The 18288-nt window shown below is 43.3% G+C and overlaps 2 protein-coding genes across 8 annotated transcripts in view; one reads left to right on the top strand and one right to left on the bottom strand.

Annotated features, from left to right (window-relative positions):
- SLC20A2 (solute carrier family 20 member 2) overlaps window positions 1-18288 on the top strand; it is a 116506-nt gene that overhangs the window by 19074 nt on the left and 79144 nt on the right. The window lies entirely within an intron of this gene.
- Window positions 15413-15676, bottom strand: LOC105723299 (protein S100-A10-like). Its single transcript, XM_012461241.3, has one exon. It carries the CDS (start codon window positions 15674-15676, stop codon window positions 15413-15415), a length of 264 nt encoding a protein of 87 aa, XP_012316664.2.

Here is an 18288-nt window from a genome sequence, read left to right as displayed (position 1 = left end):
AATATGCAGCCTTTTGAGATTGGCTTTTTTCACTCAGTATAATGCCGGTGAGATCCATTCAGTCCTGAGTATCAGCACTTGTTACTTTTATTGCTGAGTAGTATTCCATGATGCAGAGGTACCACAGCTTAGCCATTTGTCCATTGAAAGACATTTGGGTTATTTTCAGTTTTTACAAATAATGTTGCTATGAACATTTGTGTACAGGTTTTTCTGTGGACCTAAGTTGTTTTTTTTTTCCCCCTGTGGGAGAAATGCTTATGAGCGTGATTACTAGATCAAAATTTTTAAAGTGGAACGTTAGGTTTTTTTTAAATATACGTGCTTAATGCAGTCAGCAGTTGTAGATAAAGACAGTCATTTCTTAGGGCAACCATTATAAATAATACACATTGCCCCTTGTTTTAAAATATCTTTCTGTATAATTTGCAGCTGAGTCCAAAATATAGAATCCTGTCTTACGTGTACTGTAAGATAACATGTATTCAAATATTATTTCCTTTTGTTAATGAATCCCCTTTTAATATTTTATTGAGCTTTTTATTGTGGGTTACAATAACTGTTCTCAATAATAAATTTGGATGGGGAAAAAATTTCCAGTAATGGGTTTTTTAAAAATCATTTTGTAATGTGGTAGAGGTCAATTTTTTTTTGTTTTTTTGGTGTTCCTGGGTGGACATGAAGAGTTTTTTTTTTTTTTTAAATACTCATAAAGATTAGCATAAAGAGGCTGGGCGCAGTGGCTCATGCCTGTAGCCCCAGCACTTTGGGAGGCTGAGGCAGGTAGGTTACTTGAGGTCAAGAGTTCGAGACCAGCCTGGCCAACATGGTGAAACCACATTTCTACTAAAAATACAAAAATTAGCCAGGTGTGGTGGCGGGCGCCTGTAATCCCACCTGCTCGGGAGGCTGAGGCAGGAGAATTGCTTGAACCTGGGAGACAGAGGTTGCAGTGAGCTGAGATCATGCCACTGCACTCCAGCCTGGGCAACAGAGTAAGACTCTGTCAAAAAAAAAAAATTAACATAAAGAGTTGGGAAGCTCATTAACTGACTAACGACCAACAACATTTCAACTGATTGGTAGAGCAACAGTTGACACTCTTGTTTTCCAAAAAGTTTGGGGTCCTAAGATGTTTTAGAAAATTACCGTGTCCCAGGCTAATAATACGTGATAAATTATTAGAGTGAGGCTACAAATATTCTTTCGACAAGTCACTCTAAGTTGGGCATCAAAAGCCAACATAAGGGCAGTCCAGGTTATGGACGGGGCAAGGCACAGGCTGGGCCGTAGGTTTTGGCTTTCCCAGGTGTATCTTGCTAGCCTTTACGTAACTGATAAAAGGAAGTGCTCTTTGTATGAAGTTGGGGTAAGAGAAGAAGAGTGAAATATAAAAAGCAGTAGTTCCTGACCTCAACTGCATATTCAAATAATCTAGATAGCTTTAAAAACAAAGCAAGTGTCTATGCTGGGCCAATTCAATTAAAATCTCTGATCTGAGTACTGACTGACAGAGCCTGTTGAGGGCCATGTTCTTCTCTTTTTCCAACTTAATTTTTTACTTTGTAAAACAATATTTACTTGTAACAAGTGAAAGTACACACGGATGAATAAAAAACAAGAATTAGTGTCTCACCCATGTACATAGCCTGATGTAAATTCCTCCCCACCTGTTTCTGTACTCAAGTATGTATAATGACATAGGGTTTGTGAGATTTTTGTTTTTTAAATAGGCTCAAACTCTGAACATGATTCTGAAGCTGGATTTTCCTCCTCAATATATCATAGCTACGCCTCCAGGTCAACAGATGGAGATTTAACTGTTGTTTCAAAAATGTGAATAAAACTCGATAGTCATTATGAATAAAATATGAATAGCCATTTGGTATGGCTTTATGTAGAATAATATAGTCAACCATTGCCCTGTGAATGGACATGGAATGGACATTCAGGGTGTTCCTTTCTTAAAAAAAAAAAAGTTTGCCACTACAAACAATGTTTTTGTACATATAATCTTAGGGACTTGTGCTTTTTTTCCCTAAAGTATTCTTATAATCCATGATTTGATTTTGGTCAGATTTCTTAGTTTCTGGATGTCTTCTTCGTTAGAATAAATGAATTAGTGTCAGTTGATTTCCAGTTAATTGACTTCTTCTGGGTATTAAGTTGGGCATTAATAGGAGAGTCAACTATTTTAGGAATATTTGGATACTAATGAATCCTGGCAACCAGAATTTTTCCAGAGGCCCTAGAATCCCTAGGACGAAGCTTCTTAACAGAGGCCCATGGTGGGCTTTGTGGAGGTCCGTGAATCACATGGTATTGATTGCCAAATTCTGTACACTTGTGCGTTTTATGACCTTCATCAGATTTTCAAAGGGGCTATTGCCCGGAAATGCTTAAAAATTGCTAATATATTCATATTGTCAATTAGAGAATATTACTAAGCCCAAAGGACCTGTAAGGCACTGTGAGTGCCCATCAGTAGCACTCATTTATTTATTTATTTAGAGACAGGGTCTCACTCCAGTTGTCTGGACTAGAGTGCAATGGCATGAACACGGCTCACCGCAGCCTCAACTTCCGAGGTTCAGGTGATCCCAGTTAACCCTCCCAAAGTGCTGGGACGACAGGCGTGAGCCACCTCACCCAGCCTCAGTAGAACGTTTTTTATCACAATATCCTCTTTCTTTAAAGACCTGGATCAAAATAAGTTTATCTAATTTCCAGGTCACGTAAAATTAGGAGAGGTGACTAATACTATAGATAGCAGATTCTAGTTTCAGAATCATCTGAACGGGCTGTAATAATGTTCTAAAATCAGCAAGAGGAGATACTAAGGATAAATCACCTGCAGGAGTTGAGAAATGCTTGGGGGCGGTGGACAGTCTCAAGTGCATAAGATAAAAAATAGCTCAGAGTTTACTGGGGCACAGGCTTATCGGAGCCGTCTCTGTGATGTGGCTGCTGAAAACAGAGCAAGCTCAGGTTGCACTGATGCGTGCCTAGATTGCGTGGAGTCTGTTGTCCTGTTTTGTGCGCTAGTTAGAGCACGCTTGATGAATTGTGTTTAAGTCTCTGAACCACAGTTTAGGTGAGATGTTGGCAAACGAGGGAGGCAGGACCGGTGGTAGGTAGAGAAAGGAAGTCACATCAGGAACTGCTGCTCAAGGAGTTTGTTGGATCTGAAAGACAGTATGAAAGAGTGATAGCAGCCCTTATAGATGGAGAGTAGGAAGACCAGAGGGTGCTATGTGGATCTTCTGTGCTCAATAACTGAATGAATGAGTGGAGATTACAAGGCAAAGGATTTTGACTTGGTCTAAGACAGAATCTTGTGGTGGTGAGAGCTCTCCAGCAATGGGATGCACTGCCCTGGAGAGCAGTGACCTCCCAGGTGGGGGAAACCCTTTAAGCCCAGCCATGGATGAGTGTTAGCTCCAGACCAGATTCCTGCTCTAAGTGAAAGGTTACACAACAGGACTTGAGAAGTTCTTAACTGGAGCTTTGTATGTCTTCTCTCAGGTACCTTAATTCTAAAACAGGAAAGAATTCTAGGATAATATCATATTCTCTTTAAAAGTACTTTTATGAAAGAAGTGCTTTCGACTCAAAGGCTACGTGATTGTCAGTACAGGTATTTCAGAGGTGCTGAGAATTGAAATATAACCGATTTTTATCTGAAACTTCAGTGCATGAGTTACTCCACTGTTCCCCCTGAAGTAACTAATCTGGACTTGTAAGATAGTGTCTAAGATTTCATTTTGCTTACTTTAGAGAGGGGAAGAATCACAATTTTCCAAATTATAAAAATGAGTAAAAAAGGAAATGTCACCATTTCCTGCCCTCGCTATGGCTTCAGGAAGCACAGGCACATTGTCTAAACCAGTTGTCCTACTTCTGACTTGCGTAGCAGCCCTGTGTGGCGCTCGTGTCATGCTGTGTCACGCCCGTGGGTTTGCACCCAATCTTGCATACCGACCTGTGGAACTGCACTGCTAATATTTGCTGAAGTTGGTTGAGACTAAGCTATCCCTTATGATTCTTTGATAATTGAAACGATATAAAAATCCTTGAGGTTGTGGAAATACATAAATATTGTCAAACATTTTTATATAAAACTTTTTTTTAAAACCCTGTATCCTAGAACCCTATTCTAAGACAGGCTAGCAGTCTTAGAACAGTTGGGGGGCTGCAGCCACTTGTGGCCCCAGGATTTCTACTTTTTATAGTGCCGGGGGTGCGGGTTAGAGGTTAGGACGGTAGCCTGGTGGGTTCAAATCTGGCTCCAGCACGTAGTGGCTGTGTGACCCTGGTTTCCCAGATCCGTTCTCTCACTTGCAGAAGTAAGATAGTGGTAAACTCCTGCCATTGTGAGTAAGCACTCAGCACAGGGCTGGCACCCAGAGAGAACTCAGAAATACTATGTTCTGTTAGCACCTTCTTCTCTCACCTCTCGATCTCTTTTCTATTTTTTCTGATTTAACAGATACTGTCATCTGTATATGTTGTATTTTCTTGAACACAGCATGTCTAAAACTAATTTTTTATATCCCCACTCCACCTTGCTCATCCTAAATCTACTCCTGCCTTACCCTCCTGTCACTCCTGTTTAATTCGCAGGTGCCATTCATGAGAGACAGCATGGGGAAAGGTTAATACCACCAGCTCTGTTAATACCACAGTTAATACCACCCAAAACTGTCTGGGATTCAATTCCTGTCCCACTACTTATCTCCATGTGACCTTGGACAAGCTGATGTAATGTCTGTAAATCTCAGGTTCTTCAGCTGTGAAACAGATGTGATATCAATCTGTCCTGCAGAAGTGGGAAAACACAGTGAGATCAATACATCTTAAGTGCTTAGCACAGTTCCTGATACTTAGGTGCACAGTACACTTCTCACACTAGCAGTGGTAGCGTCATCCTTAATTCCTCTTCTTCCCCCCACCGAAGTCATCAGTGTTGATTATACCTCCAAAGTCTCTCTTTCCTCTTTTCCATCACTGCCTTTACACCAGGCTTCCCCAAGCTGAATCCATCACTCACAGAGGTTCATTGGCCCCAGAAATTACATGTACATTTTTTGACATATATGCATGTTTCTTAGGGAAAGAGCTTTTTTTTTTTGAGAAGTCTCACTGCATTGCCCAGGCTGGAGCGCAGTGGCATGTCTCAGCTCACTGCACCCTCCGCCTCCTAAGTTCAAGCAGTTCTCCTGCCTCAGCCTCCCAAGTAGGTGGGATTAAAGGTGCGCACCACCATGACTGGCTAATTTTATATTTTTAGTAGAGATGGAGTTTCACCAACATGGTGAAACAGCCAGGCTGTTCTCAAACTCCTGACCCCAAATGATCCACCTGCCTCGGCCTCCCAAAGTGCTGGGATTACAGGCATGAGCCATCACACCCAGCCGGGAAAGGGGTTTTTAGCTTTTATCACTGGCATTCACGTAAGTCTCTTGCCTGTTTCCAGTCGGCAATAGACTAACTGACATTTCTCCTCTAGTCTCTGTTTCCAATCTGCTCTTCACAACGTTACTGGTTAACTATTGTTTTAGTGTTTGCCTAATGGTATCCTAAGTGAAGCAGCGTTGTTGACTCCCAGTTGCCCACTGGAGTAGTTCTTACCCCTGACCACAGGTTAGAATTGCTACATGGGATGTTTTTAAGAATTACTGATGCCTGGACCCAACTGTTAAGAGTAACAAAGAATAGGCCGTCAGCACTTTGTTTTAAAGCCTCCCAGGAGATTTCAGTGTGTATCCAGAGTTGAGAGCCTCAGAGCTACAGGATGATGGACCAACCCTAGCGTGGTACTTGTGGGCCCCAGCAATCTAGCACCAATCCACTTTTGCAACCTAATCTTCTGCCTTTCCTCCCATTCATATCCCATCACTTGTACTCAAATCACATACTTCTGGCTGTTCCCAGAACGTGCTACCTGGTTTTCTACCCCTGAGCCTTTGCCTGTACTGATTGCTCTTCCCAGAATGCCTTTCACCGTTTCTCTGCCCAGGCATTTCCATCGCAAAACCCCCCAAGCCCCAGAGAGAATTGCATCCTTTACTTCCATTACAGGATTTACCTGTATTAGAATTATTTATGTATCTGTCTTCCAGAGTACACTGAACTCCTGGAAGATAAGATCCTATTCATTTCTTTTCTAGAGCACTTGGCACCAGGTTAGGAAGCTCCCTGAGAGCCTGATGGATGAATGAACACATGAGAATGCACAACCAGCCGCCTGCTCGGGAAAGTCAGGAGATCTATGGAGTCGGAGAATGCGAGTCAGTGTGGTGTAGGAGTGGTTAAAAGTGGTCAGCAAAGTTTTATCCTCTTCTATTGCTTTTTCATACTTTTATAAAAAGGAAAGATCAAAATATATGAAGTTTATCTTCTAGGATGAGGGAAGTTAAGGCCAGCTTTAAAAATACCCCCAAACATTGGCTGTCTGACTATAACAGCATCAAGTCATGTCGTATATATCTCCCGAGACTCCAGCGGTTTCTGAATGAGAGGTGGAGAAGCAGCCACTGTGATGGTGGCAGCAGTTAATTCTGCCCAGTGGATTATTCCAGCTGAGTTACTGATACGAAGATGCCCTTATATGGACAATTCTCCAGACATTATCTGTTTCTAATTTTGATCTCACCCCTGGCCTTTGCGTTTTAGCCGCTGTCTAATCCTTCTCTTGGCTATTTTTAATACTTTTCTTTTCCCTCCATACCTTTCAGGATTGTCCAGCATTCTAAAGAATGGCAGGTTAAATGTGATTTATTCCTCCTGTTTTCTCAGTGCCTAGGATTAGGTTAAATGTAAACGTGGTTTTGAGAGACATTACTTTAGTAAATGATTTCAGAGATACTCTGTGGGATATTGTTTGAGGGGCGGTTTGTGTTATTCGTTCCTTATCTTAATGATTTTTCCTGAGCGCTGACTGCCACAACACTCTTATGAGAAGAGTGGGTGTATTTAAAGCTGATATGAAGAACAGTGGCTACTAATCTGATGTTGTGATTTGGGCATACATAATTCTGATCTGCTGTGTATGAACAACTTGAATGTTCTTTGTCTAACTAGCTGCTTATTAGTTTAATAATTTTAAATATGAAGGTCAAGAGTTTTCTTTTTTAAAGTCACAGTGTTGGTTGGAACTTATACATATGCTACCCTTTTACATTTCCATCCATCTTATTGAAAAAGCATTTTTTGGGCTGGGCGTGGTGGCTCAGGCCTGTATTCTCAGCAATTTGGGATGCCAAGGCAGGCAGATCACTTGAAGTCAGGAGTTCTAGACCAGCCTGGCCAATATGGTGAAACCCCATCTGTACTAAAAATACAAATATTAGCCGAGTGTGGTAGTGTATGCCTATAGATAGTCCCAGCTACTCGAGAGGCTGAGGCAGGAGAATCACTTGAACCCAGAAAGTGAAGGTTACAGTGAGGCAAGATTGTGCCACTGCACTCCAGCCTGGGCATCACAGTGAGACTCCATCTCAATAAAGAAAGAAAAAGACTTTGTTTTCTTTTTTTGCCTTAAAGAAATCTGGATCTATCCAGAGCTGTTCCTTTCAACATGGTTTATATAAAAGGTTCTTAGTTTGGGAAACTCAAAAAGGATAATTTTCAGTCATTTTTAAAGAGCATTTTTAAAAAACAGATCTGAGTCAAAGAAGTGGGAAATGCACCCTGTCCTGGCAATTGGAAAGGCAAGGATATAATGTCAAAAAGAAGAAACCACCTCTTACAATGAAAGCATTAATGTCTAAAGTGGATAATTGTCTATTATTTCACAGTCTGCAGTCAGCCATGGCTATCCCGGTACTGTTTGTCTACTCTTTTGTGAACCATGCCCCTGTATTATAAAGGAACTGGTCTCTGGTGTCTCTCAGAATGGTCTCTTGGATTATTATAATTATTGGGCTATTATAGTTCTGAGAGCTGAGTTTGTTGATCCTTCTGGGTTTGGTTTTATGGTTTTTTGGTGGGTTTTTGTTTGTTTTTTGCTTATCACAGCTGCTTTGAAAACAAACTCTTTTTTTTTTTTTTAGTACTTTTTAAATGAAAGACTTGGTACCTAAGGATACAGTCATGTCCGTTTATCAAGAGACCTGTTGGAAGTAGCCACCTGCTGGACTCTTGTGGTCAAGTGCAGTTAGATCCTCTTATGAATATTTGTCTCTTAATTTGAGCTTGACTTTGAACTGCTTACCCTAAAAGTGACCACTTCTTAGTTTATCTGTTTGGAAATGGATCCTATCCATTTACAGCAAAACTCTTTTTTTTTTGAGACCAAGTCTTGTTCTGTCACCAAGCGCCAGGCTGGAGGCTCACCGCAACCTCCGCCTCCTGGGTTCAAGCAATCCTCCTGCCTCAGCCTCCTGAGTAGCTGGGACTACAGGCGGGCACCACCACGCCCAGCTAATTTTTGTATTTTTTAGTAGAGATGGGGTTTCACCATGTTGGCCAGGATGGTCTCGATCTTTTGACCTCATGATCCGCCTGCCTCAGCCTCCCAAAGTGCTGGGATTACAGGCGTGAGCGACGCGCCCAGCCAAAACTTAAAAATTAGAAAACAAATTCTTGATTTCCATGTCTCTTGGAAAATTGGTATCAGGCGTTGACTTCTACCACACACGCGGGCATCTGCCCTTCAGGCGTATCTTACAGATGCTCAGAGACCTGATAGTGAAAAAGCAGGAGCCTTGAGAACAGACTTGAAATTACTCACAGTGAAGCTGGCGGCTCCCGGCTGTCATAATGACGGTCCTTTCAGGCATACCCTGCACGTTCCCTGTCTGCCTGAAATAGGTAGCAAGGGAACCTAAAGCCTCAGAGCCCCAGAGCAGATTTTCTACCTACCATGGCCAGGCGGTTTAACTAGAAATTCTCCTTCACCGTTACTTTATATAACTTACATATCAAACATATATGTTATATTTATATTTCATTTTTTTAAATCCATGTATAAAATATATTTTTTTTCAAAAATCCATGCCAAGCTCTGTTCTAAGTGATTTATGCACATGAGTCATTTTTGCACCAGTCCTGGAAGGTGGATGGATCCCTATCCTCATTTACGGATGGGCAGAGAGAACTCCGTTAAACAGCTTGCCTGCTGTCTCGAAGCTAACAAGTGGTTCAGTTTGATTGAACCCAGGAGTATGGCTCTATTAAAAGACTCCTACAGCCCTGTTTTCCTCAGAAAGTCTTAAATTTCAAGTCAAAAGTAGGGTAATCTTTACGTAAAGACCGTAAGAGCTCTTGAAACAGACTTGAATGATTGTGAAGCAGTATAGATTGAAATAACAAAAATTAGTATTTGATACTATGTATCAAAAGACTTGGACAATCAATAGCCCCTTGCCTGATACTTAATAGTTTTCCAATTATCGGAGGGAATAAACCGAGAAGTGGATGTTTATGGTAAGCAGTTTAGCCCAGCTCATTATTTCACCTTCCGTCCAATACAGAGTTGGCAATAAGGTTTTGTTTGTGATGGGTGAAGTTTACCTTGGTGATACCTATGCAAAGTGGCTTCTAAACAAAGACATGATATAAGATTGCAGGAAAATGTTACTTATTTCAACATAGCAGAATATTTTCAAGCACTTTTAGTGGGTTTTTTTTGTTTTTAGTATAATCCAGTAACTATCCTTAGCACTTTCCTTTTAAAAACAGAAGAAACTCAGTTTAACATTCTGTTGATTCAAGTAACGAAACTGCATTTAAAAGTATTTCTGTTTAGATATATAACTACTTCAAGCCAAATTATTGTGGGATTAGTAAGATGTTTGTTAACCTAACTTTCAAATTACTGTGGCTTTAAAGCTGTTTGACTTTTTCCCCAAAATCTTACTGCAGGCCGGGTTTCTTGTTTTAGATGAGCTTGGTTAGTAATAAATTACAGGAGTGAAAGTTGCACTTGATAAGCCTATGCTTGTTTTTCCATTTGAGGTGCATTCCTAAGGTGGTATTCGCACTCCTTTGTTTTGAAGCTAGTGGCTGTGTTGTATCCGTCTCTAGTGGTTTCAAGCCCAGCATCTTTTTGTTTTGTTTTGTTGAGACAGCTTCTCGCTCTGTCGCCCAGGCTGGAGTGCAGTGGCACAATCATAGCTCGCTGTAGCCTCAAACTCCTGTACTCAAGAGATCCTGCCACCTCAGCCTCCCAAGTAGTTGGGACTACAGGTGGGTACTACTATACCCTGCTAATTCTTTTTACTTTATTTTTTATTTGTAGAGACAAAGTCTCACTATGTTGCCCAGGCTGGTTTCAAATTCCTGGGCTCAAGCAATCCTATGACCTTGGCCTCCCAAAGTGCTGGGATTATGGGCGTGACACTGTGCCTGGCTAAGCCCAGCACCTTGTACCACCAGCAAGCACAGAATTACTGCCCCCAAGAGAAAGGAGGAAGCTTCCAGTGTCAAAGTAGAGGAAGGGTAGCCTGTGTTCTTTTAACTGAGTGGAGGCAGATGTTGGGATGCATGAAACATGTCGGACCTTGTGCAATGGAGGAGGAAGGGAAGTATTTAAATATATTTAGCATCTTCTACATACCAGATACTGTTCTTGGTGATAAAGCTGTATCTACATATCTACATTCATACGTGCCTATCGATATCTATGTATCTATCTGTTTGCCATGTATGCATAAACGTATGTTTATTTAACAAAACATTTACACTGGGTACTATTCTACATACTTTACAAATAAAAACTTATTTAGTCTTAATAATAACCCTGTGAGATGTGTAATTATTATTCCCATTTTAAAAGTGATGAAATCAAGGCACAGTGAGAAAGTAATCGCCCAAGACCACTACAAAGTGATGGAGCTGGCATTTGAACCAGGAACCTGGCTGTAGATGCCACTTTCATTGGATACTTTAGAGCCTAGATCAGGAAAAATTAACTCAGTCAGTCATCAAAGCAGCTATTACTTGACGGAGGTGGAATCTCCATCCCGGCTGTCCCTGGACAAACACTGTGGCTTTCCTGTTCTCCATCTTGCTCGTGCGTTGCTTCTTTATCGTGTTCTTTCTACTCGTGCTGCTGTTGAGAGCTTAGGAGAAGGCTCCTTTCAAATGCCACTCCCAGGACAGGTGCAGTGGCTCACAGCTATAATCCCAGCACTTTAGGAGGCAGAGGCGGACTGATCACCTGAGGTCAGGAGTTGAAGACCAGCCTGGCCAACATGGTGAAACCCCGTCTCTACTAAAAGTACAAAAATTACCTGAGCATGGTGGCGAGTGCCTGTAATCCCAGCTACTCGGGAGCCTGAAGCAGGAGAATCACTTGAACCCAGGAGGTGGAGGCTGCAGTGAGATGAGATTGTGCTGCTGCACTCCAGCCTGGGGTGACAGAGTGAGACTTGGTCTCAAACAAACAAAAACAAATGCCACTCCCTCCAAGATGCCTTTTCAAAAAATGGAGATGGGCTCTTGCTATGGTGCCAGCCTGGTCTTGAACTCCTGGCCTCAAGCAGTCCTCTTACCTCAGCCTCCCAATGTGCTGGGATTACATTATAAGTGTCAGCCACTGTACCTGGCCGAAGATGCCTTTTCTTTTCTTTCCTTCTTTCTTTCTTTTTTTTTTTTTTTGACAGAGTCTTGCTCTGTTGCCCAGGCTGGAGTGCAGTGGTGCAATCTTGGCTCACTGCAGCCTCTGCCTCCCAGTTCAAGCGATTCTCCTGCCTCAGTCTCCTGAGTAGCTGGGACTACAGGCAGGCGCCACCATTCCTGGCTAATCTTTTTGTATTTTTAGTGAAGACTGGGTTTCACAATGTTGACCAGGCTGGTCTCGAACTCCTGACCTCAGGTGATCCCCCCACCTCGGCCTCCCAAAGTGCTGGGATCACAGGCATGAGTCACTGTGCCGGGCCGACCTTTCTTGATTAACAACTGGAAGCCTCTTCTTTGCTTATGTTCCTATTGGAATGAGCTTTTAACTTTTGGGATGCTTGCTAATTACTCCCTTACATGATAAGTTTATGGACAGTATCATGACTCTTATCACATTATGAGCCTCTTTTTTTTTTTTTTTTTTTTTGAGACAGTCTTGCTCTGTCACCAAGCTGGAGCGTAGGTAGTGGTGCAATCTCGGCTCTCTATAACCTCCGCCTCCTGGGTTCAAGTGATTCCCCTGCCTCAGCCTCCCAAGTAGCTGGGATTACAGGCGCTCACCACCACGCCTGGCTAATTTTTTGTATTTTAGTAGAGACGGGGGTTTTACCATGTTTGCCAGGCTGGTCTTTATCTCCTGACTTCTTGATCCACCTGCCTTGGCCTCCCAAAGTGCTGGGATTATAGGCGTGAGCCACCACGCCCGACCTATGAGCCTCTTAAGGGCAGAACGGTCGTTGACACCACTTTCGGCTGTGGTCATGGGCATCCTGCCATTCATACAAATCTTGCAAATGCTTGGAAGTTAGTTTCCTGATAGTGCTTTAACCATTGGTTTGTTAAGTCGATGGCTGTTCTAAATGTAAAGCAGTATGAAAGCCCCAAGAGAATTCCAATATAATTTTAAATATCAACTATGTTAAAATGAGTATCAAACAACAGCAGTCATAGTGGTGCCTTTCCTCTCACAATCCTGATAAAAACTATGTCATAAGATTATGCTGAATTAGCTACTTAGCAAGGTTTTTTTGAAGAACTGTCTTGAAGAGTTTGCTTCTATGTATCTATCTTTTTTGTTTTTTAGCTGAAAAAGATAACAATTTCTTCTGTGTAGAGTTAGAGCTCTCTGTTGGTATGTATGTGAATTGAATCTGTTTCAGAAGTGTGAAGACTGCATTGCTGTAGCTCACACTGGAGTACCCCTCCTGAGCATGCAGCCTTTTTCAGGGATGTGTGTTAGTCGGCTTGTGCTCCATAACAAACCACCTGATACTAGTGGCTCAAAAAAAATAAACATTTCTTTCTGTACCTCACAGTTCTGTAGGGCACTGGGATCGTTCTGGCTTGAGCGAGCCTGGCTGGTCTTTGCAGTTAGCTGGCAGCTGGCTGGGCTGTGTGGTTTAGGATGGTCTGACCCACCCATCAGGTGCTCGATGGGCTGACCTGTGGCAGGGACTCAGCGGTGATGGCGCGTCCCCACTCCATGTGGTCTTCTGCAATCGGCCAGCCAGGGCAGGGCATTTTGAAGTTGCAAGACAGGGAGAGCCCCCACGCGCCAGGGCCCAGCGTTACGTTTGCTGTTATCCTGCTGGCCAAGTCCAGAGTGCAGGAAGGGACTCCCTACGGTAAGGACGGAATAGGGAACTTTACAGCAGCAATCTGCCCAGACACGCGATTTGCCTGTGTTCTTCAGTCAGTGTCCCTAAATCCTGTGCCAACCTCTCTCTGGGGACGTGAGGCCGTATCATGGAGAACATTAAACAGGCTGGCACAGCTACAGAGTTTTCCAAAGGAATTTACAGACCCTAGTTTTCCTGAAATACTTAACAACCATTTGAAGTTCCTTTCAACATTTTATTTTTTGAAGAAGCTTCATGCTGTAAAAACAGGGAGCCTTTAATCCACACTCAGTAAATATCCCAATTTGATCTTCAGCAAGTACACACTGCTGCCAGACCTGCTGTGGGCATGATGGCTCCGGCCGTTTATTGAGACTCTTGTGTGCCTGTGCCATATACATCTCACTGCCTTCCAACACCGACCCTTGATGTCAGCATCATTATCCCCATTTTACAGACTAGGAAGCCAAGTCAGAGGTCAGCTCAGTTGTTTGAGGTCAGACAGCTAGTAGGTGGTGGGCTACATTTTGAACCCAGGTCTTTCTGAGTCCACGGCTACAATCCAAAGAATTCCTAACGTGGGGCAGGCACGGTGGCTCACGCCTGTTATCCCAGCGCTTTGGGAGGCCAAGGCAGGTGGATTGCTTAAGAGACCAGCCTGGCCAACATGGTGAAACCCTGTCTCTACTAAAAATACAAAAATCAGCCAGGTGTGGTGGTAGGCGTCTGTAATCCCAGCTATTCAAGAGGTGGAGGTTGCAGTGAGCCAAGATCACACCACTGTGACAGAGTGAGACTTTGTCTGTAAATAAAAAAATAAATAAAATACAAAGATTTCCTAATGAGTTGATAGGGTTTTTTTCTTCAGTGTTCATTGTTTGATGGCTTTTTTTCTTTGAGATAGAGTCTTACTCTGTCACCCAGGCTGGAGTGCTGGCGTGATCTCAGCTCATTGCAACCTCTGCCTCCCAGATTCAATTGATTCTTATGCCTCAGCCTCCCAAGTAGCTGGGACTACAGGTGCGTGCCACCATGCCTGACTAGTTTATTTGTAGAGACAGAGTTTCACCATGTTAGCCAGGCTGGTCTTGAACTCCTGACCTCAAGTGATCCTCCTGCCTCGACCTTAAGTAGTTGGAGCAAATAACTAGGTTCAATTTGATGATAAATAACTCAGAATAGAAACTTCACAGCTATTTCCAGATGTCACTTTAAAATATTTTAGAATACCTGATTTCTCCATGAACTATCCAAACTAAAATTCACAGTCTTGAGTTATTCCAGGACATAGATTTAAAATTTAATCAGAAAATAACCTTCATTTAGGAAATGAGGGACCAGGCATGGTGGCTCCACGCTTGTAATGCCAGCACTTTGTGAGGCTGCGGCAGGTAGGTTGCTTCAGCCCAGGAGCTTGAGGCTGGCCCAGGTGACATAGCAAAACACCATCTCTACAAAAAATATAAAAGTTAACCAGGTGTGGTGGTGCATGTCCCAGCTACTTGGGAGGCTAAGGTGGGAGGATCCCTTGAGCCTGGGAGATGGAGATTGCAGTGAGCCGAGATTGTGCCGCCACACTCCAGCCTGGGTGACACAGCGAGATATCATCTCAAAAAAAAAAAAAGAAAGAAAAGGAAATACACTGTATCCCCCTGTGTGGCACCCCTTCCTCCTCTCCCCACTGCAGCCATAGCAGATTGCACATAAACTGCGTCTTCATACTTATCCAGGGATTGTATCTGCCTGGATGAGTCTGTTCCTGTCGCTAAATGTGAACTCCTTGGACACAGACACCTTGTCTTTCATCTCTGTATCTTTCCCCAGCACCTGGCATAGTAACTGGAACATGCCAATTTGTATTATATGATTTTATTTATTTACTTATTTATTTATTCAGAACTGAAAAAGAACTTTATTTATTGAGGGCAGGGGGATGCAAACAATACAAAAATCAAAAGCCTGTCTGGCATTTAACTTCTCTTTCTCTGCTCATCAAATGGGAGTTAGATTTTATTTGTACACTTGCTAAGGGTCCTGATCTGCTCGTGAAATCCTTATATGGGGAAGCTGTGGGGCAGATTCCTTAAGCGACCCCTTGGGACAGCTCTTATCAGGGCCTGGGGAACTGCTCGTTTCTGCCTGCTTCTTTCCCTTCTGCTTCATGTGTACTACAAAAGAGTCTTGCACGCAATGGTGAGGCCCGCAATTAGGGAGAAGCAGCTCTGGAAGCCCACTTTGCCATCTCTGCACTGGTCCAGGTCCTTCTTTATTTTGTACACGGCCAGGGGGTCTTTTTGATTTTCCAAAAATCCAGGGAACTCCTTTTCCGTGAGTACTCTCAGGTCCTCCTTTGTTAAGTAGCTTTTATCCCCAGCAAATTTGTGAAATGTAAACATCGTGGTTTCCGTGGCATGTTCCATTTGAGGTGGCATTTTGGTGTGGTCTGTTGAGGCCTTGGCAGAGGCGTGGTGGACGCTGGGCCAACTAGATGCGGGGCAGCGAAGCGAGCGCGGCGGGCTGTGAGCCTTCCTTAGTACGAGTGGTGGGTGGGCCATTTATTTATTTATTTATTGAGATGGAGTCTTGCTGTTTGCCCAGGCTGGAGTGCAATGGAGTTGTCTCGGCTCACCGCAACCTCCACCTCCCGGGTTTAAGCAATTCTCCTGCCTCAGCCTCCTGAGTAGTTGGGATTACAGACACACACCACCATGCCCAGCTAATTTTTGTCTTTTTAGTAGAGACAGTTTTCACCATGTTGGCCAGGCTGGTCTTGAGCTCCTGACTTCATGATCCACCCTCCTCGGCCTCCCAAAGAGCTGGGATTACAGGCGTGAACCACCATGGCCAGCCTATTATATGATTTTATAACTAAAGTTTCAGGTCTAGCAGTGAAATTCTTCTTCTCTCTTTTTGGTTTATTTTTCTTCCTTTAGTCCTTTCTTTCTCCATGGGTCTTTCCCCTTCTCTGTATCTGTCTCAGCTCCTTCGTCTTCTGCAGCTCTCCATTTCTCCCAGCATCTGCTGCTAGTCTAGTCTCCTGGCTCTTAACCTTTTTGAGACACAGACTCCTTTAATAAAGTGATGAAGAAAGTTATCTCCCCAGAAGGATACACACAGAAAACACAGAATATTTTGCATATTATTTCAGAGGTTAAGAATGCCAAGGCCGGGCGCGGTGGCTCAAGCCTGTAATCCCAGCACTTTGGGAGGCTGAGGCGGGTGGATCACGAGGTCAAGAGATCGAGACCATCCTGGTCAACATGGTGAAACCCCGTCTCTACTAATACAAAAAATTAGCTGGGCACGGTGGCGCGTGTCTGTAATCCCAGCTACTCAGGAGGCTGAGGCAGGAGAATTGCCTGAACCCAGGAGGCGGAGATTGCGGTGAGCCGAGATCGCGCCATTGCACTCCAGCCTGGGTATCAAGAGCGAAACTCCGTCTCAAAAAAAAAAAAAAAAAAAAAAAAAAGAATGCCAAGAAACCGGGCACAGTGGTTCATGCCTGTGATCTCAGCAGTTTGGGAGGCTGAGGTAGAAGAATCACTTGAGCCCAGGAGTTCAAGACTGGCCTGGGCAACATGGTGAGACCCTGTCTCTACAAAAGATTTTAAAAATTAACCAGGTATGCTGGCACATGCCTGTAGTCCCAGCAACTCAGGAGGCTGAGGTGGGAGGATTGCTTGAGCTAAGGAGGTCGAGGCTGCAGTGAGCTGTGATTGTGCCACTGCACCCCAGCCTGGGGTGACAGAGTGAGACCCTAGCTCTAAAAAACAACAAAAGAATGCCAAGTGTCTAAACTTTGAGCTCCTTGAGGACAAAAACTAGGCTTTTTTCATCCTCTATGCCCAGTATCTTAGTTGATGTTTATTGAGTGTATATGAGTGTGCACACGCTCACAAACATATTAATACATGTAGAAAAGCTGTTGTCAGGAAGGTATTTGTACACTCAGGCTTTCTACTCTGATAGTCACCAGGCACATGTGGGTACTGAGCACTTGAAATGTGAATGTCCAGATAGGAATGTACTAATTGTCAAATACGCACTGGATTGCGCAGGCTTGGGGCGGTACAAAGAAAAGAATGTGAGATGTCCCACTAATAGTTTTTATGATTATTACACGTTAAAATGATCATATATTGGATCTACTGCATTAAAGTACATTATTAAAATTAATTTTACCTCTTTATTACTTTCTATAAACAGCTACCAGAAAATTTTAAATTACACATGTAGCTGCTCATAGAAGGTTGGTATCTGGGTTAATTCGTTAGTGTAGATTCATAAAAACAGTCGTTTTCTTTAGTTTCATGGTTGCCACCTTCCCTGTCCCTCCTCCCCTACCACCAAAAATTCATGAGAACAAATGGGAAGAACTTACTCTGCTTTTAAAGGCACGGATTTTTCTGTGTTGTCGTAAGTATGCCTAGAACAAAAGCACTGTTGACTCCCAGTACCTTCACTAATGAAAAGGAAGCAGCAGAATGACTCGCGTGAGCTGGAGGAGACACTGTTCTCCTTGGAAGGCTTTGGTTCTTGCATTTTGGGACAGGTGTGGCTGCTGTTGAACCAGCAGAGTCATCCTAGGCACATCTGACATGGAAGGAACCGGAGCACTGCTCAGGGGCCCCCGCGTTCTGACTGATGGATGTAGGATGCATCATACTTCAGGTTGCTCCTCTCCAATACAAACTCTGATGCAGAAATGCACTTGGTGTATTTGCTTTTTCTTTCTGGTTTAGGGCAGAAATAATATTTTGGCTTAGAGACTTTTCTACTGAACTATGACATAATAGGATGAGAATATTGTGTCAAAAATAGCCTCACAGGGTCTTTTTTGGCATTAAGAGTTCTGGAGTGAGTTTGCGGTGGATTATTGAGAATAATTCTGTTCATCAGCGGCTGCCATCTTTGATGAGTGCTGACTTCTCTCCTTTCACCACAGAGTGGGAAGTGCCTGCCTCCTGTGACTCTGGATTGGAGTGATGGGGAGTGCACACCAGCCATCCTCTTGCAGAGGTGGGGCAGGTGCTGGCACAGAGCC

Source organism: Aotus nancymaae, unplaced genomic scaffold, assembly GCF_030222135.1.
Source record: "Aotus nancymaae isolate 86718 unplaced genomic scaffold, 86718_ANA_hifiasm-v0.15.2.pri h1tg000097l, whole genome shotgun sequence".
Classification (NCBI taxonomy): Eukaryota; Metazoa; Chordata; class Mammalia; order Primates; family Aotidae; genus Aotus; species Aotus nancymaae.
This window is presented reverse-complemented; position numbering and strand designations above follow the sequence as displayed.